This window comes from Planococcus citri, chromosome 3 (genome assembly GCF_950023065.1).
Source record: "Planococcus citri chromosome 3, ihPlaCitr1.1, whole genome shotgun sequence".
Taxonomy (NCBI): domain Eukaryota; kingdom Metazoa; phylum Arthropoda; class Insecta; order Hemiptera; family Pseudococcidae; genus Planococcus; species Planococcus citri.
This window is the reverse complement of record NC_088679.1, coordinates 32,242,393-32,264,996: the sequence shown is the minus strand read 5'-3', so window position 1 is coordinate 32,264,996 and position 22,604 is coordinate 32,242,393. Positions and strand designations below refer to the sequence as shown.

The window sequence follows — 22,604 nt, the reverse complement described above, 5'->3', positions numbered from 1 at the left end:
AACAGCCCCCCCCCCGGCTCTTCACATAATTTTGCATTCGGTATTTTGAAATATTGATAAAATTGACACGAATAAAATTTATCCAAAAATTGATGAAAATCACAGAAAGTCGTGGAATATCAAGTTACTTAAAATACAGCAAAAAAAAATACATACATTAAAAATTGTTGAAACATTAGTAAATTAAAAACGATTGAAAATTGAGGAAAACGTGATAAAAATGGCAAAACTACTCCAAAAATGGTTTAAAATTACTAAAATTGTTAAAGTGAGCAAAAAAAATTTTGTAACGTGATATTTTAACGAAATTCTCTAAAATTTATAAAAAATCAGCTAAACTTACAAAAAATTTATATACTTGATTTTAAAAAAGTCACATTTAAGATTTCTTAACAAAAATTGTTTAAATGATAGTTGAATATGTATCTTCAAGATTAAGGGATATGATACTTTTTCATCAACTTCAATAGCAATAATTACACCTTGAGATGTTTTTTTTTGAAAAAAACTTCTCATGTTTTAAAATTATTCTTCAGAAAATTGAAGATGGCACTCAAAGGAAGCAAAAGCAAAAATTTCTAAAAAAAAATTAGTACAAAAAGTGAAGAAATCTTTGCATGTTTTTCTGAACAAGGGAACTTCTTGATTCTAGAATTTCTGATTGAAACGAAACGAAATTTGGATAGTTCAAACGAGGACATCGAAAAATCCCAATCTTCCTTTAAATTTTAGGTTGTGAAGTTGATTTTATGATTTTTGGCGAATTTTTATAGGCTTTGGAGTTGGCTCTGGCGAAGACTTTGACGCAAGGCTTCAACGAAAGATTTAGCGAGGGCCTATTGATTTTCTTAAAATCTCGTTTACGCGTCAATTTTCGATTTTCACAGCCAGCTGGTACGAAATTCGAATTTAAATTATGCTTTTTTCATGTAAGTATAGGTTTTTGTTTTTTAGTTTTTCTTTCTAGCTTTTTTCAGATACATTTTTCTTGTTCTTCAGTTTTCATTTTCAGTTTTTTCCCCTAAAATTTTACTTTCAACGTAATTTTTAGTTTTTCGTGTTTTTTCTTTTTTTTTTGGTATCCATTGCCCCTGCTTCATTCAATCATCATCCACGAGTAATTTTAAGGTTCATGATACAATTTTTGAGAAATTCACAATCCTGTTTGGCACATTTGACTGGACATATTTTCCAGCGAAATTGGAAATATCTGAACTTGTTAAAAATATTCACAAATTGTTTAACCTGCTCAATGAGATTATCCACCTTCGAGCTAATTTTCAGGTGGACTCCTCAAGCACGATTTTTTCTGATTTTTCGAATTTTTTTTTCTCATAAAATATGCTGGTCCAAAAAAAAACACACTGGAAGTGACCACCCGGAAATCGGCTCAAAAATGGTGAACTTGTAAAACACCAATAGTATAAGAAAATATACGAACATACAATCGAATAAAATTATTAATTGTAGTTTTTCATCAATATCAAAAACCTTAACTTTTTGGAACTGCTCAACTTTTTCCTAACTACACAATTTTTTGGAGTTGTACAATATATGTCCAGTTGACATTTTTCTTCATCATCGTTATTGTAATCTTCATCCTTGTCGTCATGGTCAATCCTTCAGTCTCCAATCTTCCAATCAGAACAAGTAAAATTGCAATACAGCCCGATTTTTCTACATCCGCACAATTCACCACATTTTCTCCTTTTATTACACGCAGGAAACACTGTATTAAGTATGTCTTCGGGAGCAGGAGGAATGGTTGTTAGAACAGGCAATGCCAGCCAAATTTTACTGGATCTAGAGTATTCCCGATTACATTTTGCAGCTCGTAGTAAACTCGTTTACTATGCTGCTCTAAAGCAGCTTTCGTAGGTGGAAGTTGTGATAGATCAAACTCTCGCTTATTTTTTGACAATTTTTCAAAACATTTATAACGGTACTCGTTTAAATTTCTTTCTTTATTAGCACCATAAAGTGCCGCAGCGATAATTTCTCCGGCTTGAACGATGGCATTCGGATCAGCATTTGGGTCATAAAATTTATCCATTTCGTGGCTCAAGTATGATTTCTTGATCAGAATACTAATCGCCGTAACTTTATCTATACCAAAAAAACAAACAAGAAATCAGCGTGCGGTGCCTTCAAAAATTGATCAATTTCAACGAAAAATATCGGAAAACCTTTACCTTTACCATAGAAAGCGTTCGTGGTATCACTACCAGTAAATAAATGAAGAAACAAAAGGCCACTAGGAACTTTTTTCTTGATTTTCAAGACTGAAAAATATTTATCGACGGTATTCGGTTGAGCAGGTTTCATCATTAAAAGGGGATATTCGGATAATACAACGGCTAGTAATAATAGATCAGTATCTTCTCCAACTATCACCGCGTTTTCACCATCACGTGATTTTTGAATGGCAGTATTGACGATCAATTTATCAGCATCATTTTTAGCAGATATCCAATCGATTCCCTTCTCTTGAAAACGAGAACACAGCGATCGAATAAAATTAACTTTGTTATTCGTATTGGTCAAAAAATTTTCCTGTGGGATTGTGCAAATTAGATCTTGGTCAATTATCAAGTCAGGACTCGATCCTTTTCTTTTGAGACGACGAAGATGTTCCGCATTTTTGGTGCTATTTTTTGTATCCTCGTAACCATCAAAGACAACCATAACATCTGATCCAAAAGTTTGAACATATTCTACGTATTTATCACACAACTCGCCATATGTTGAGTTTCCAATCCAAAGTACACGATGTAGCAGAAATCCACCATCGATGACGTAGGTCGCATTTTCAAGATTTGGTACTTTGGTTAGAGCTGGGAAGAACTTGAATAAGTTCGATTTTGACGTTTTTCTCATCCCTGTTAGTGAAAATAATGGTAATGGAATTGGAGATAATTCATAGCTGAAGTAATTTTTCAAATCCTTTCCATGTTTTTTCGACGAAATTATGGTCCGAAAAATTGATAGGGGATCAACAAGCATAGTATCTTTGCTAATTTGTTCTCTTGATGGGACATCTGAGAGTGCAATCACTCGGTTTCCTGAAATGGAAAAATTCTGTATCAACATTTTTCAGGAAATTTTCCTGAACACTTTTTCCCAGGATTAAGAGACAAAGGAAAAAGATAGGGGAGGATTTGATTCCTCTCCATAGGAAAATACATCAAAACTCAGAAAATTGGGATCTCTATGCAGAGCAGTTTTTCTCATATTTACTTCCTTCTCTCCTCATCTCATTCTTGAAATTGGTGGCCACCAAATCAATGTCTGCCATCTTCAGCTTGAAGCAAAATGAAACTTGATCTTTTTTTTTTGCTCTAAAAAACAATGGGAGGAAAAACATGACACTTCAATAAAATTTTTACTAAAAATACAGAATTTTTGCGTCAAAATTTCCAAAATCATTTTGTAAAATGCAAAACTTTTTCAGAGCTTGCAGTAGGGTTTGGGAATGATTCAAAACATTTTTTTCAGAAGTGATTCGTGAAAATTATGAGCCAATGAATCACTTTCGCGAATCAGTTTTTTTTGCTCGTCAATCTCTTTTTTATTTTCCGAACTTTTTATTCCAATTTTGAGACACTTCATCGACTTTAAATGATGTTTCAAGCAATTTTTGACAAGTTCACCTTAAATTTTTGACAATTTTCAGTAATTCTTACACCTATTTTTCGTTTTTTTAAAATCATGCCTCGTGCAATTCGTAGGTATCGAATTTCATTACACTTTGATCGTATCCCATCAATTTCATCAATTCTTACACAGTTTCGTTCAAATACTCATGTCGGAATTTCATTAATTTTTTTGAAAAATTTTAGCAGTTCTAACACCAATATTTTCCATAAGTAAGTTTGTAATATTTCACTCTTTCAAAATATTTCAACAAATTTGAGCTTTTTTCATAACATTGTAACATATTTTAAGCAATTTTGGCGAAGTTTGCTCCATTGTTTGATTTTTTATAAATTTGCGGCGATTTTCAACAACTAATTTAATGATACAAACATTTTCAAAAAATCTCAAGAATTTACAAATTTTCAAAAGCAGCATAGAAAAATAAAACAATAGATAAGTTGTCGAAAAATTCTCCTTTTCAATTTACCTATTCTTTAACATCACGAGCCAAAGTGTTATGGGCATAAAGACAAGAAATAGTGACCTCATAATTACCCACAATTACCTACCTGCCTACTTTAAGTTATGTACGTTACGTACATTTATGGGTAATTTTCTGTTTCATTTTCTTGGTGTTCAATGTCACGTTTGAACAGCTCATACAATACTATTTACCTACTTAAACGTGTATGATACTGGCAATTCATCGTACGCAGACCTGAGTATTATTTTTCTTCATTACTGATTCCTTATCCAAGTATCATGCTGAGTTTTATGAGGTGTATTCAACATGATACACATATTCCACATTACTTACCTTCGTATACATTTTAAAATTAGAATTATTAATGCCCACCCACAATTACGGAATACAATACATACAAAGTACGTATTCGTTTACCGAGCAAGATAATTAGAAAAATCTCAATTAAAATTCTCTTCAATTACCTTATTCCTCATAACTTTTCCATTAACAATGATGATACCACAATTTTCCAAGAGCAGAAAGAAGGGAGTCTTTTATATGTAAATGTAATTCAATTCCACGTAAATGCAATTAATACAAAAATGCATATTAACGTGAATTTCCTCACCCATTGTTTCCATTTTTTCCAAAAATTCAAGAAATTTGATGTTTTTGACCACTTTTTATATTTTTTTTCCACGTCGAAGAATTCTAACTACATCGTATATTTCATTTTAATTACAAAATATATCTATTCAAAGCATTTCAAACGAGGGATTAAAATACTTAAAACGATGCATTTGAGAAAAATATTATGCATTTCAGCATTCGTAACTCTATAAAAATAATAATAACGGAATCCGATGCTGACTCGAACAGAAGGATGAGACGAGTAAAATAATATTTTTAAAAAACGTAATATTCCATCCTCATTACAATTCACTCAATATTTTATATTCATTTTTATATTTATCTCGCGGTAGAGCTGAAAAAAAAATACATTTCGCGGAATTTTAATACTGTGCGTCTTTTGCGTATTTCAATAAGACTTTTATCAACGCCCTACATTGCATATTTTATTCGTAATTGTTTTCGTCGTCTTGACACATTCCTGGTCCCCATCTTTCGTCCGAATTCCTTCTCATCTTCATCTCGAATCGTTAAACGAGTAAGGAAAAAAAAATACCTAAAAGGAAACCCGAACCTTGAAAATAAAGTCATTGCCATCACGAGTGAAATTAACCTCTCACGTTTCTCTACCTCTTCAACCCTTGAAACCAATTTAGAACTATAGGGTGTTACGACACAGTACAGGGCGTAAAATCGGTTAGAAAAACAACACGATACGACACTCGAATCGACAATAGGTATACACATAAACTTGCCACAACTGAATGTTAATTTGTATCCCTTTACGGGTCTTCGTCTTTCCTTAGCAGTCAAAGGACCACGTACACCAGGTATATGTCAATCGTTTTTACGACACAGATTTCATCGCTTAATTATCAAACCTCGCCGAACTCGCCAGACTGTTGGTACTCCCAGTCAAGATTTACGATATACGTGGTTTTGTATGACATTAGTATAGTATAGAACCTACGTCGATCTCCTTAAGGTTTTCAATTTTTATGGAACTCCTGCAGAGAGCCCACAGAATAAGGAAAAGGAAGAGAAGTAACGAATACGAAAACTTGGTCGTAAAAATTCGTGCATATAACAACGTTCGTTTTCATCGACGAGACGGTAAAAGTGACCTTTTCTTCTACAGAAGACCACCCTTGATCGACCAACACAGAATGGAGGTTTTTTTCTTCTCGAATTCTACGTGGACGAGAAGACGAGAAGGTTTTTTCCATATATTTGTAATTGGCTCGACGATTCTTTGATCAAAAGTGTGAACAATTTTAAAGTTAGACTCTACCAGCTATACGTATATTGTATTTGTTCCGCTTGATTGTTTTTTTTCTCGACATTTCACTCGTATCTCGATACTACATAGATAGGTACGTTACAAACGTATTCCTAAAGCTTCCTCGTTTAATCGAACACTCCTCTGTTCTCCTTCTACGGTTCCAATAACCTTGGATTATTTGGCGATCAGTTTAAATTTATACGTGAACTTGTTCGTTATAAATTACGCGAGTAATATTGCAGAGAAGACGCCGGTTTCAGCCTACGTACCTATGACGCAGCTACTGGTCCCTCCTACGATTATACATTACGTTGGTTTAGCAAAAATATTGAAAAAATTCTGACATAAGATTACATATTTGATCACCGTAAAATTCAGTCTTTACATTCAAACATACAAATACAATTTTTTTTCTCCCATTCTTCAAAGTTGTTCTTGTTGCGAGAAAATAAATTCATATTCTCTTCTCCAGCCGACTGCCGAGCCCTACCCAAAAAAAAAAATTAAAAGGTTCATCTATTTCAATTTTCAGACAGAGGGAAAAAACACTAAATCAAAACAAATTATACAGCAATTTTTTTCCTCATGAAGGACAAAGACACGAGACTGGGTCATAATCAGAAGAGAATTTCTACCCAAAAATGTATTTATGTCACCCCCCCCTCCTTTGAAAAAAATTTCAAAATTTTCAACTCACAAAAAAAGTGAAAAACAGCGGATGACAAAAATTACTGCTCAACTCTAGTCTTACATAATTTCTACGATCGGTGAAAATTCCACAAATTTTTCATGCATCCATCTCAAAGAGATAAATTATCAAGTTTTGATATTTAGGAGTAAAACCTCTGGCGGGAGAGGGGGTAGGAGTTCAAAAATTGGTATGAAGACTTTTTACTTGGAGGTAACTTTTTGGATTACTTTTGACTCAATTTCAAGTCAAAAACCGATTTCACCTTCTCATGGAAAGAGGCCAAGATGAATTTTTCAAAAATTCAAACTTTTATTTTCTGTACCACAAAATAATGAAGATCAAACTGAGACAGAGAAAGCTGAAGCTCTGTACACTTATATTCAATTTTCTTGTACTCAACTCTCATTCTGAAGTCTTCAACGTACCTTTATTATTTAGACACAATCACGGTCGTTCTTCAAACTTCAAAACCATACCTACCATAAAAATATCTTTAGGGAGAAAAAAAATCAGAAAATTCACAAATTTGCTAGAGACCTTATAATGGCGGTCGAAAATTCCACCAATCAATTTGAAAAGGTCGGGTCTAAAACACAATACCTACAAACCAAATTCCAATTTTTCATGAGGGAAGGGGGGGGGGTCGAAAATTCAAGGAATTTTTGTAGAAGTTATTCTTCCTTCACTCAGGTTTGTTCCTTCAAATCTATAAAAACAAGGTGTCAAACAACATTTCAAAGTGAAAAGGCAGAGGACTTGAGCAGAACTTTTGGCACAACGTTTTCAAACACTTTACTTTTTCAACTCCACAATTTTTTCTAAGAGGGGGGAGGGGGGTGTCGAAATTTTACATGCAAATTTTTCGCTCCTACAACGTCTTTGGACATTCATCTTTTACCATCTCAAATTTTTGTTTTAGAATTTTCAAACATCTTTTGTGCGTTTCAATGGCATTCATTTCGCAAAAAAATTTTTTTTAATTCTATTCAAAGGAGCGATATGAATGGAAAAATTCCAAGTTTGACTGAAAAAACACCAAGACAAAATCGACTTGTATGATTAGATGGACTGTTACTGTGAAACACCCTGAAACAAGAATTGAAAAATTTTATTCAACTTTACGAAGGAGCTGAAGAGCTGAACCCCCCCAAAAGACACAAATATGTAAGATATTTTCTGAATGTACGTACATTTCAAATTTCAGCCATCTCGGTCAATTTGGAGAGTGTGGAAAAAATTAGAAATAGAATCCACAAAAACGTCATGAAAATCCACTTCAATGTTGCTACGTACGTATAAAGAGGAAAAAAGAGGCAGAAAAGTCAGTAAAGGTAAAAAATGTCAATCATCTAAATCAATTCCTCAATTTTTGGTAATCATTCAACAACGAAGGGAAGTTTGAATCGTTCAAAAATGAAAATCTCCAAGTAAGTACATAAATATAGTGTTTTTCCCAATGAATTTCCTTGCTTAAATAATTTTCAAATAGGTTTCTAAATTATTGATTTTTACAGATCCTTCTTAAAAACTAAAAACCCTTGAAAATTTGCAAAATTCTGACTACCTAAGAAATTTTAAAATTAGGAGAAAGTACGAGTTGAAAAAAAAACACCTGAAATACTAGAAAACAAGTTCGAAAAGGTGACGAAAGCCTTGTTTGGCTCAATCCCTCGATCTTCTTCCTTCGTTTCAAAAACTGGTTTAGAATTTTTTCAAATTTTCCGAAGATTAATTTCTTTAATAAGTAAGTTCATTTCTTTCATGGTACCTGCTAAAAAAAACAAACAAAAAAACCGTATTTTCTGAACTTTGGCGTCTTTGGCACATGGTTTCGTTTGAAATTTTTTTGTGGAGGGGGAGGCGATATGTTTTGACAGACCGAAACCTGTAACATCATGAAATTAAGTCAGTGGTTCTCTACACTTATTATACTAACACACAAATCTCCAATGACGACGACACCGAATGGACTACATTATCGACTAATGGGTTTCTTCGAATAAAACTTTATTTTCTGCGGCTAATGCACGCATTTAAAGTAAGTGTTAGTACCATACACTCACTTTTCGTCGACATAGAATCTAATTCTTCATCATGTCGAGCTATCGACGTACTAAAATATATTCTTCGAAATTACTCGTACTACACAGACTTCTCGAGCCAGAACGGAAAAAAAATACCCAGAAACCCTCGGAAGAAATTTTCCTAATTTATTGTACCTCCTGCCAGCAACTCTCTCGGTTTGAAAAAATGAAGAGAAAATTTCCCAACTTACATTCGGCGTACCCAACTTTATACCGAATACTTATAAAATACAAAGAATTGTTCCGCAGACGAGAATAGGAAATTGGATACCATCGTAGTAGGTCGTCTCGTTTGTGTATTTGTAAACGCGCCAGAACCAATTCGATGCGTAATTACAATGGATTAGCTTATTTGAAACAAACTTTTGCAAGTATTTTCCCAAAAAATTAGCCGACTCGACGCCAAGTACCGAACTGATTTTTCTCTTTCGTTCATTGCAAACGGAGGAGAATAGAATCGAGGAAAACGTAGGGGAAAAAACTTAGTAATCTGGTAGTTTTGCATGAGAAAACAAGGGGGATTGTGAAATTTATAGTGCACGGATTTTCACTATAGCAAGCAACGTGTATACTGTTTTGGTACCCTTGCTTATTCGATACGTACGTCGTATTTGGCGGACTAAAGACTTTTAATTAATTTTATATTCAGCTATTCTAATTACGAGAGAAATTTACCTTTTTAATAAAATGAACTTGTAAACTTCACGAAATTACGGAGTTGGGTTTTTCGGGACGACGGAATTTAGCTTAAACGGTGACGGGTTCAGCATTTTTTTGCGCTGCTTGAACGCTCCGCGAATTATCGTAGGTACGGATTAAGAATGAAATTGCATCGTGGTGTACTCCTGCGTCGAGTTAATTATGCAACATAATACACGTGTGGAGTATGAAGCGATGTAGTATGGTGAAATGTGTTTATTTTCGCGACCTTTGAAATCAATGGAATATTTGAGCGAGATTCGAAAATTCTCTGAGCTAGAGCATCCTCCTCCCCCTACAAAAATACAGACAGTTCTCCCTTGTTTGAGGGGTTCTGGGTTCTGGGAGTGATTTGGGCAGTTTTAAATAGAGAAATACACATTTCTACCAATAAACACCTACCAAGTGTAAAGTGCAAAATCAAATCAAATTCAAGGTACCTATTGAATTTTAAAAAAATCAGTAAAATGGAATAATTATCAAAAACTTTTGCTCAGGTAGTCGTAAATTTGAGGGAAAATTTTTGCAAAAAAAATGACAACTTGTCGAAAAATTACATTTAAGAAGTTTCCTCGAATTTCAAGTGTAAAAATAATTGAAAATCTGAAGAAAAAAAGTAGGGAAAGGCGTGAGAAAGGTAGCAGGATTGGGGAGGGGGGGTGAGGGAAGGAGTGTAGTTGAAGTTTGTTTACCTCTTTTGAATTTTCAGTGCACCTTATCTTTGCTTCACCCCTCACCACAATAAACCTTCTGAAGACCATAGGTATAGGTATTCAAGAGGGGTGAAATGGTGCCCGAGAGCTTTTGGGGAAGGATGGGTACCATCAAGAAACAGTTAAAAGATTGACTAACAGCACATCCACAAACGTATAGAATTTGACACCCCAAAATATTTTTCAAAATGCTTGGGTTTTTGGGAGAGTTTTTGATTTTCAGGGTACACGATTTTTAAAATCGGAATAAACATCTTTGAAAATACATTCAATAACCATACCACTTCGTTCAACAGTTTGAATTTTCAAAATTTTTCAAAAATTCTCGAAATATGCATAGTCAACTTTTTCAATTTTCGAAATTGATTTGAAATTTCCTTCCTTATGCATTACTCGTATTATCGAATTAATAACATTAACTTACATATTCTGATTCTTAGTAAGTTATCCAGTTAATAGAGCTGAAAATTGGTACCAACCTGGAACAGAAAACAAAATAAATTGTCAATTAGATAACTGTCGATCATAAATAGGTACCTTTTAATCTAAATTCTAAAGCTACTTTACATGAAAAAAAAGAAAAGTAACCTATTGATAAATCTAGCAATTTTTTTTTTTTGAAATTTGATGAGGTTTGGCGATTATTTTATTCCAACAAAACTCGAGAAAAAAGTCAGCTTTTCAAATCAAAAATCAACTTCCCCGACTAAAGCTGTTCAGAAAATTATTCAAAAATGTTTCAATTTTTTCCCTGGATTTTTTGGCTTGAATTGTCTCTTGATGACCTTTAGTCTTTCATTTAATATGTATTATCACATTTCAACCATAAGAAAAGCTCCACGTTTAATTTCGTCAAATTCAGAAATTCTCAAGATAGAAACTCATTCCTTCAAAATATTATAATTTTGTGATTATTGCAACTGAACTAATTTACATTTTAAACTCACCCTGATAATGAACATCAAAAGGTCACCAAAAAGTAAATAGAAAATAATGATTTGCTTGAAAAATTTTAAAATTTTGAGCTTTCTTACAAAGGAACCTTGTCAACTCGTCTGCCACCTCCGATTAGGCTGAAATTTGGATTATTGAAAGTTTCTGTCACACCCACACCTCAGAATCAAATTTTCAGCTGATGAAGTTGATTACGGCGCTTTCTGGAGCGACTCCAGTATGCTGGAGGAAAACTAACTTCTACTGGAGGCTCCAGATTGTATCGAAAACCGTCGCAAATCGATTTGGGAGGTCGACTTCAGTATTCAAACCAAATTTCAGATTTGTATCTCGTGGTTTACCATTTTCATGAAAAGATTGTCAGTAAAGTACGCTATCTCAGCAATTTTCAAAAATTTGCCAAAATTCCGAAGCTGAAATTTTAGTTTTGAGGCGTGGGTGACAATGAATTTTCAGAGAGCCTAATTTCAAATAAATCAGAGGTGACGAGGTCCTTGCTAAAGGTTGAAATAATTAACAGAAGGCTCAGACATTGACCAAAAAATTTGAATTTCTCTCTACGTCTTTTTGAGGTCATTTGGTCGCAATTTTTCGTTTAACTCCATCAAATTTCAAAAATAAAAAAAAAATTGAAAAAAACCACCCTAGTCCCTACAGCTTCCTTTGCATAAATTTGAAAAAAATCGCCATTTTCTAAATTTTTTTCAAAAATGACAATTTCAAGGATAATCCTGAAGAAAAGTAACAGTGGAAAGACAACCAAAACTACAACAGCGAATGGCTTACTTCCAAAATTAAAGTTATCAACAGTTTAAAAATGACAACCAAAATTCAGAGAATTTCAACCTCTCAACTCCCTCATCAGCCCATTGAACATTATCAACACGTTCACCTAAACTTTTCACCCCTCTCCCTCTCCACCAAAAACTCAAAACAATACTCGTTCATCTCAGACGATCATCTTCGTTCAAAAAATTCCACTCTTCCAAGTTCCAACGATATTTCACCACAACAAGGCACTAAAACCTAACAAAATTTGCCTCCTTAATAAAAAATTTACCACATTTTCATCGCGGCAGTGAAACACAGGATAACATCATTTCGTATCCACTTCGGTTCAATTTAGCGAGATCTAGAAAGACCTAGACGAGTTGTAGAAAATTGAAAAAAAGGAGCATTTCTTTCGCTTTTGCTTTTAAATGAATTGCACGCTTTCTGAAACACTGTAAAGAGAAACCGTTTAAACGTTAAATTTTTATTACTTCGTAATTCCCCGAGCAACATAGCAGCGTTGAGATTTGATTATTCGCGCAATTTTATCCGCTGCTATTTTATTGTTTCTTTTTCTTCTTCTTTTTACGATGACAACGACAACCGACATTATTGAATGTGCTACCCAGACCTAGCTCGTAGTGTAAGATCACGTTCAAAAGTCTACAAGTCCAAAAAAGCTCGTTTGATGAATCGAGTTCGAAACGCTTCTTTGGTTACGTATACTCGTACCTAATAATTGCTACGACGACGAGCGACGACGCTCGATTCGATCGAATGAATTTAATTTCGTAATAGAATAAACATAAGCGAGTATTGTCTATCATATTACTATACATAGGACGAGTAATCTGATATTTTCGTCGATTTTCTTCTCACACACAATAGGCATGGTAATCGTTCATATTGTAACCTTATTACCGCGAGAGGGTTCATCTAATTCTATGCTAGCCATTAAAGGTCAACCGATTAAACGATCTCCTATCCTATACGTAGTTTAAACCCTCTATTTTTGACTGATTCGATTTAGGCCTTTAAACCTAAAGGATTTACATTTTTAACCTCCTTCGGCAGCCCTATTTTTCATCGAACGAATCAACGAGTTACCGCGTGCTCATTTCAAAACACTCACGGTTAATTTCACTCGAACCGGCATCGTAGCATCCCTGGCCGGCTTTTTGCCCAAGTAATTCTCTCTGAAAAACCTAACCTAATCGCGGTACCTTCTAAATAGTGGACTTGTAGTACATCGCCAACCGGAAATAATCCGTTTATCTGATTGGTAACAAGGTAGCCTGGCTACACTGTGTATACGAAGGAAAAATTATTATTTTTGTTCAATTCACATCATGTAATGAGCTACCTGAACTCTTTTACACCGAATAGATTCGCGTTTCTTTCATTTTTACCTAATTTCAAACCTCATCATCATCATGTGAAAGAGTGATTCTTGAATCTTTAAAATTAGTATCTAGCTCGTTAAAAAATTCGAAAATTATCACATCTGACTCCAAGAATTCCCTTCCAGATTACCGGGCACATTTTTTCCACACCACGAAAAAAGTATCCCCGTATTTGCCATTCTGTTCCCTCCTCCCTCTCACAGATTTCGTAAAAACAAAACATGTGCTAAAAAACCTACAACACGGTCCATTAGATTATGAGAAAATTTACGCACATGAGTATTATTTTTCATCGTTCACGACTGTTTTCGACGTCAAAGTGTCAGGCATTTGTTCGAGTGTGAAAAAAACTTAACCAAGTGCGAACAAACGATATCATCATCAACATCAGCGCCAATACCACACGCTCTGCGCGAGATACTCTTTAGTATATAAGCGAAGAGAAGGGCCATGGCTTGTAAATGAGAGAATATGTAGATTTGTTGTATGTAGTATATATGACGAATATTTCAAATATTAATTTACAACGACTTTATAATACGTTGTTATCACTATCAAGAGGAATGTCGTACATTTAACGTACATATATTTTAGTCTTCTCTAAGAATTCGTACAGTATTGTGTGGGTATAAAATGGTACACATGTGGAGCAGACTTTCTTGCATGAACGTACCGTGATGATCTTTTTATTTTAAGGGTACGTAGACGTACGTAGCTACGTACTATAAGCTTATAAAAGCATTTATCACATGATAAATTTTTTTTCATACAGTGGATGGTTAAAGACTCTTTGCATACCAGGTGTCCCATAAAGTAGATGAAATTCCATCGAAGCACCAAGATTTGGAAACTGTTTCAAAACATCAATTTTCACTTTACTGACACCCCTTCTCAATATTCCTCAGTTTCTCATCAAGAAAAACATTCTTTTAATTTCAGCAGCACCTGCAGCAGAGCCTCAAAAATTTTAATCAATTGTCAACCAATTAATAGAATTTCATCAAATTGCCAAAAGCACAGCTAAATTCACATAAAAACTATTAAAACTGACAAAGAAATTGCTGAAATAGTCATAATGTAGGCAAATTAAAAAACATGATCGCAAAATATCCATCCAATCGGTCAATTTTTTTGAAGGTTGAAAATCAAAAAATTGACTCAGAAAAAACAGAATGAATATAAAAATAGTTGAAAATAACAGAAAAATTGATAAAGTTGAACTAACATTTTGTAATTGCACAAGCTGCTCTAAATAAAATTTTGACAGTATCATTTGATTTAAAAAAAGAGAAAAATGTCGAAATAGAAATAAAACTGAAAATAGTTACATGAAACGGAACGGTTCCAAAAAAATATTTTTTTCAGAAAATAATCCAAACTGATTATAAAAATTGCTGAAAATTATAATAAAATTGATAGATTGTCATAAAACTACGTGAAATGATGAAAAGACAAACGCTCAAAAAAGTAGTTGAAAACAACGAAAAAAATTGTTTCCAAAAATGGCTAAAACTTTTTCAACTTCTGAAAAATTTGCATAAAATATCGATAAAATTGCCTGGAAAATCAACTAAATATCAAAACTGTGTGAAATTTTTCCTCAAAAAAAAAATGGAATGAATGGAAAATTACGAAAAAAAAAACATTAAAAATCATTGAAACTGTAAGAAAAAATGTGAAAATGAAAACAATTTCAAAACTAACGTGATTAATAGTCTTTAACAATTGAAAAAAAAAATTGGTGAAGTCCAACTAAATACCTCCAAAATAGCATAACTGAATGAGGCATTACTAATATTTTTGGGAAGCATTACCTTAAGTACCTACTAAGGAATCGGTGAAAATAATGTAAAAATCGATTAAATACCGAGGAATTCACTCCTTCAGCAGATTCTTTCATTTCAATTTTCGAATTAATTTTTTTTGAGCGATCTTTTTAATTGAAAAATTAGATAAATAATTAAACTGAACATTATTGCAGAACCTCAAATCCATAAAACTTGAAATTTGAACAAATTTTTGGATTTTTTCATGTCACTCGCCCTCCCTTATTTTTGTACTACGATGAATATTTCAAACTGCAATTTAGCCAAATAAGTAAGATACTGCAAAGCTTCGAAAATTTTTCAACCCCAAAATAATTCTTTTTCATTTCTTGAATAATAAATTTCCAAAAGCTTCCGCCCACACAAGTTGAATCATTTTTATTTTTCAATCTGAATAAATTTACTTCAATATTGGGAAAATATTCGTTCAAACGATCGAATTTTTAAAAATGTTACGAATAGAAAAATTGGCTTCTCACATAAAAAATAATGTTGTTTTACTTCTTTAATCATTACATTTTCAAAAAATGGTTAGAATTTTGAAATTTTGAAACAATGAAAATCGACTGCTCGTGTATCAAGAATAATGTTTTTAAAACCAGTTTTTAATGAAAAGATCAACTTGAAATTTATTTTCAAAAATTTTCAATCACCCATTCGATAATTCGGAATTTTTTCTTTTTTGGAACCCTCACCCCCCCACTCAGATGTTAGAACCGCTTCTGTTTTTGTATTTTAAAAGTGAATACAAACAATTATTACTTTAAAAAATTTAACGTTGAAAATGTATTGCCACTCGCCCAAACAAAGCAACAAGCACATAATTTCAATGACCACGATACTCAATCTCAACAATTGCATCAATACAAAATCTAGCAAACTTTGAGCTACCCCACCTTTTTTTTTTTTTTTTTTTTTTTTTTTTGGTTTGTTGGTTGTCTACTTGTAATGTGTTTAAGCCAATACACTATGCCTTAGGCTCTTAAGTATATTTGCTTCACTACAACAACTGAATTTGAGCCATTCCCTGTCATGGCACCCCTGTCTGGGACCATTGAGGCCTGCTGGAGGAAAACTATATAGAGTGTTTCGCGATTTTGCTTCCAGTGCCTCCTTTCAAAGTCGGCATTGAGGAATCAGACTCTCCTTAAGTGGGTACATTTCTCAACTCGAGTCATCTCTGTATCTATAGCTATACCTAAAGAAGTACGTGTATCAGGCACCGCACATCACTCACACATAAAAATTCAAAAAACCCACCAACCACACACTTGACACCATAGTCTCGCAGTCTCGCTTTTCTTCATTATACAAGTCATTGTTTTTTTTTTCCTCCGCGTTATTACAATCTACGTCAATTTAATTTATCTCCTTTCATTTTCCCCAACGCTAATGAGTCTTTTGAAAAAACTATCTCGTTCGTATACGTCTCGTCGTCCGCCAAGCAGAGCCAAGCTATCAGACTACATGCTCTTACTCTACTCTTTCGTTGCATCAAACGAGACGTGTATCTATAACTTTTGAATGTTGTCACTCGAAGCGACGAAGGCGACGGTCATGTCGTTAGAAAAACCGCAAAAAAAAAAGTTTCCTTAATGTCTTCGTGTATTGAGATAGACGACGACGGTAAGCGAACAAGAAACAAAAAACAATCTGCGGGGTGAACGTAAGCTCTACCGAATGTCCAGTAAATCACGCGACTCTCCAGTCTCCAACTCTTAAATCATGAAATCGTATTTGCATTATCAGCATATCTGGATCAGATAAGTATCTTGAACAAATCTACCACACTATTGGTATATGTACAATGTACAACTGGGTTCGATACACGATAAAAAAACAAGCAGGCAGTAGGCACTGTAGGCAGTAAAACTCCACCGTATGAGTAATACGAGACCGCGATATAGACAGATCATCGCTACGAATAAAATTTAGCTGATGTTGGACATTTTCTTTCTCGCTTTATTATTTTCTTTTGATATACGAAAACGAATGAAGATTTCAATCGAGCTATACACTTGTAGATTATGCCAACGTGAGCAATCTTGCACCATCTCTGTCTGCGCTTTATTATCGCACCCCAATCGGTCGGCTTTGCCTTAACTGTATCATACGAAGAACAGATGCAACAGTTCTATAAGTAAATGTGTTTATAATGCGTTTCAGATCTATCGTACGTATTTATGCTGAGATCATATTCGTAATCACGATAAGAATAAAGGCATGTAGCTGTATTTTTTTTTTCAATATACGAACTATTCTGAGAAAATGCATTTATACTGGCAATAGGTGTGACAGCGAAAAAAATACTCCAGAAGGAAATGACTTATTGCTCGATAGCGTGAGAATAATGCCAAATGATTGCAATGTAAAAACATATTTTTCATGTGTTGATAATTTTCAAGCGATAATCCTAAATATTGCACCCAAATACGTATCAACTACAATTGAAACAATTGAAGGGAGGGTAGGTACACTTTTTCTAACGTTATCAATGATGCATTGTACCTAGATACTAATTACTTATTACACAAAATTTATGCTGAATATATAAGATCGTATGTTCATGGTAATGGGAAGGGGAGGGGGGAGGGGGCGGTTTTTTTTCAAGTTCAAATTCACTATACCTCATCAATAGACGAATCTTTTGATTCAAGGAGTTCGTTTGATTAAAAAATTGGACAAAGCCTAAAATACTCTGAAATGTTTGAAAAAATAGTACTTTTGAATTTTTTTAGAAAATCATATTCGTCTCTTTTTCACCAAGTAGTGTTCCAAGACCCTCATGACCCTATGTAAAATCAGCCTGTTTTTGATTTAGGTCCTCCGATTTCACTGAACATTTCTCGTGAGCTCCTTACATCGAGAAAGTTTGGAAAATCGATCTTAATTCTCTATACGACTGGTAGGGTGAATTTGTTTTATGCCAGCAGTTGAAATTTTTCATCGCAAGACTGCTACAGTACAATTTGTAGTGCACTTGAAGATGACTAAATGAATTTTTTAAAATAAGTATTCTTCAAAAATTTCAAAAGTTCAAGATTTAAATGGTGAAATTTCAAATTTCAAACTCCCAAACTGTTCATCTATTTACTCTGCTAAACTCACTGCTATCTATCATTGCCTCTGTGATATACCTACTCACCTCTGAACCAGATAACAAACATTTTTTGATCCAGAGTCATTCCTTAAGTTCATTGATTTCTATACAAAACCTGTTTTCTGATCACCCTATAGTTCAAAATATTCTTAAAAAACTATTTGAGCTACAAAATTCCCACTTTATTATTCAGTTTATGTATATGTTCCCAGCCACATTGGAATCACTGGAAACGAAATTGTTGATACTTATGCAAAATCTGCAACTACTCTTTCCCCCCTTACCATCATCACAGCTGACGACATCAAATCTTTTCTCAATCAAAATATATACATGAATTGGCAAACTTTCTGGTCCCAACAAACAGCCAACAAGCTCTTTCAACATAAAAAATCAGTTCATCCTTGGAAAAACCTCTCCCACTTAAATAGACTTGAAGAAGTTATCTTGACAAGACTGAGAATTGGACACACCAAAATCACAAATAACCATCTTTACCTAAAAGCCCCTAAACCATCATGTCAATTTTGCTCTTTTGAACCCATATCTGTTCAACACCTATTATTCTATTATCCCCAATTACACCAAGATCGATTATCTCTTCAAATAGATGAAAATTCTCTCTCCATTCCTGACATCGCCTCCGAAATAGAAAAATTTATTACTCTTGTTAAAAAACAAAACCTGACAAATTCAATATAATCTGACGTAGGGTGTAATAATCTAATAATTATAAACACCCCCCCCAAAAAAAAAGGATTTTTGAAAGTCTTAATTTTTAAAAGCTTACCAAATATTGTGAGAATTATAATTGAAAAATCTGAAAACACAAGACATCTAATAAAATTTCAAAATCAAAAAGCAGAACTTCTAGTCGAATATTTTCAAAAACTTCACAACTGAGGGGGGAAGGGGGTTCACATTTTCTACGCCAATTTTTCTACGCCAATTTTTCTTTTATCAATATCTTTGGACATCCTAAGGTTTTTTGGAGGCCTGGAGAGAAGAAGTGGTCAAGAATACCTTTCTTAGGTGAAAGAAGAGAGAGGGTATACATTTTACACCTACATTTTTCACGTTTCCATTATTATGGGATTTTACATTTTGTTGAAGGGGGGGGGGGGGGTGTTGACAACATTTTTACTATCCCAATTTTTCCTTTTTCAACTTGTTTTGACTTTTGAGCATTTTTAATGAAACTACTATTGTCTATTATACGTTTTCAATGTAATTGCCCGAAAAAAAAAAATACAAACAGCGAAACGAGGACGGAAAATTTTCAAAATAATTTTTTTCAGTGAAAAAAACAACAAAATTTTTTCAAAACTTAAAAAAAAAATAAAATGGAAATTAATTGAAAATTTAAAGTCTGATTTTAAAAAGCAGGACATTTTGTTGAAAAAAAATGAGACAGAAGCAGGATTAGCCAGATAAGAACTATGGATTCATAACTGTCAACTTTTCGTGATAAGAGTCGCAAAATTATGTAGGAGAGAGGCACGTACACCCCCCTCCACCTAAAAAATTAGTCAAAAGATGAAAACATCGAAGGTTATGAGAGATGTCGTTTTATAGATTTTTGCGAGCGTTGAATATGAGCATTGGCTTTTTTGATTCATTCACTTACTTGAGCGCTCCATGCCCCTCCCCCCCCCCAAAAAAAAATCCTAAAAATTAGAAAAATCATGGAACTTGGAATATCAACTTATTTTTTGATTCAACTTCTTCAAAGCTCCCATTAATGCAAATACGGTTGTTACAATTCTAAATTCGTGAGAAGGTGGGCAGTGGTGTTACTAGGCTGGAGTTTCTCCGTACGAATTTTTATGTTTTCAGATAAACAAATCTCTCCTTTCCAGATTTTTATGGATAAGTTATGGTAAGTAACTGCATCTATTTGTTTTCAGATTTTTCCACAACGATTTTTTTATGGTATTCCCCTTCGTAATAATATAACTCAATATCCGTATACAATAATTTTTCGCTGACAACCGAAATAAAAAACGTACTTATCTTCGCTGATGATCTTTTGATTCGACCTGTCAAGTAATACATTTGTATATCATGTAATTTGCCAAACACCCCTCATATCTTCTCCCCTACTTCGCGACGAAAACATTGAACTAATCGAGATAACAACAATAAAAGCACAATCGTAAGTACTGTACGTAGTCTACTCTAAATAATACATCCTATTCTTCGACATTAATTACGTGATCGTAAACTCCACCAATGACTCATCATCAGCCATCATACAACAATAAGCATCCAGAAAATAACACCATAAAAGACATGGTCCATTCCAAATTCATAGGTACCACTCTTATCGATACAAAAAAAGAACTGATAAATGGATCGTACCTATATAATCGTCAAATTAACACGACCTCAGTTCAGGTCGACTAATGACCCATTCGACATTCGTGAATCCTGCAATCTCCATTAATAGGTGGTAATAGAGAAGTACTTCATATACCACGGTTTTTGGTTTTTCAGCTATACCTAAGCTATAACGAGAGAGAGAGAGGTTATTACTCTTATAACGGCGACGAGCCACTATTCGTTCGGTAAACGATATAATTTAGCATTTTCCCAACGATTACTCGGCTATATGGTTATACGGTGTAACTCGACCGGATTCGGATTACCTTAAATTCACCGCGTCGCGTCGCGTCGTGCTTTACGGCGACACTGACTCGGTCGAGGTTTCAAATACCGGTACTAAAATTTTGTAATCTTAGCCGTTAATTTGATTCAGTTCACGTAAAACGAAGCCCGAACGAAAAGCAAGAATTAAGAAAATTAGACGAACCGATTAAGTTGACTGTACGTTTTTTTTCCTGCTGGCTCGTCGACATAATCCTCGAAAAATCTAATTTAATTCTACGCTTAAGAATCATCGCCTCCTTCGTCCTCGTCGTCGTCGTCGTCGTCGCTATTAGAGTAGGTATTGGTGTAATTTGCGTTTTATATAACGTTACATTGCGTGGAATCGTATCGTGACGCCGACGTCGCTCGTAATCGCGACAGCGAACACAACGGAGGCAGATGTGATTCAATTCGCGATATACCTACCTACGTCTTTTTCCCGCCATTTCACTATCATCATCGTCTTCAAAAACCCAAACATCGCGAGTATTCTGTTGCCAAATTATTGGCAAAAGTGTATTGATCAACATGATGATTAAATCGAAGGTCAATTATCAATTTTTTAAGATGATTTGTATTTTTTTCTATTAAGGGGGGGGGGGGATTTTTCATCCTAAAATTTTAGTACCTATTGGTTCATCCAGTGCCCTGAAGAATGGTTTTAAAATGTCAAATTATTGATCAGATATGGTGAAATTTCATCACAATAACGAAATAAATCCTGATTAAGCAGTTGAAAACTGCCCAACACCTCCAAAACTATCTCCACTGGCAACATTGCACACACATATCCATACTCCTGCCCTGTTTTACCTCTCCTACACAGCAGATAACGGCAAACAAAGTATAAAAATTGATTAAAAATTCGTCCTCCGTGTCACCAGCAAGTCATCTCAGGTAGGTGGTGTCCTGTGTTGGTACAACGATGAGGAAGACACGACGAACGACGACCGACGAGTACACATAAAGCGTAGGTGCCATTATGGGCAAAAATCGTCGTTATTTAATCTCATAGATAATTCAACTCTATCTGTGTACGTCATCGACATCATTACGAAGAGGAACACCACCACAGATCCGGTTAATTTCAAAATCATCTTAAAAATTACATGAAACTACGCCGGTTTATATCTTTTTTACGAGATTTCGCTATTCTTTTATTAAAAATCTCGCAAAACTTCGTAATAAAAATATCTTCGCGTGAAATTAATACGCGTGCTGATATCCCTGTTCTTGGTTTACGTCTTCATGTGCCCCCTCGTTATGTGCTGCCTGATGGTCCACCGCCGCCGCGCCTTAAGCCGAAGCCAATTGTATGGGGTGCCGAAGACGGCGCTACGCTACATACGCGAGTAATTGTTGTAAAATGAAGCCTGGACACGATAATATCTCCCTTAAGGATAAATTCAGCGCTTTTCTCTCTAGTTGCCCATTTCAACAGCGCGCCCCGATCAGTTAGTATATAAAAAGCGGGGACCTTCAGGCGGGCAAAATTGCTCCAGGGAATGAAATTGTGCTGGCGTTAGCCTAAAAATCTCGCAATATTTCTCTTACGACGATCGCATAACGTCGCGTCGCGCCGCTCCACCCTTATATTTATTTGTCTTCTTGCTATGTAGTCGTAGTCGTCGTCGTCGTCGTCATCATTTTTCGCTCTCCTTGTCCTCGTCGTTGTCGTCGTTGTATAGTCATGTTTTTAT

General features: G+C 34.4%; 2 protein-coding genes across 5 annotated transcripts in view; both read right to left on the bottom strand.

Moving 5' to 3' along the window:
* The window catches only part of LOC135841570 (fasciclin-2-like), a 194,385-nt gene that overhangs the window by 41,195 nt on the left and 130,586 nt on the right, over positions 1-22,604 (bottom strand). The gene's annotated exons all lie outside the window — the stretch shown is intronic.
* Positions 428-3,677, bottom strand: LOC135841104 (uncharacterized). The gene is made up of 2 exons (XM_065357909.1): positions 2,193-3,677; positions 428-2,106 (listed from the first exon to the last, which is right to left on the bottom strand). The coding sequence occupies exons 1-2, from the start codon at positions 3,088-3,090 to the stop codon at positions 1,769-1,771; spliced, it is 1,236 nt and encodes a 411-aa protein (XP_065213981.1). The 5' UTR covers positions 3,091-3,677; the 3' UTR covers positions 428-1,768.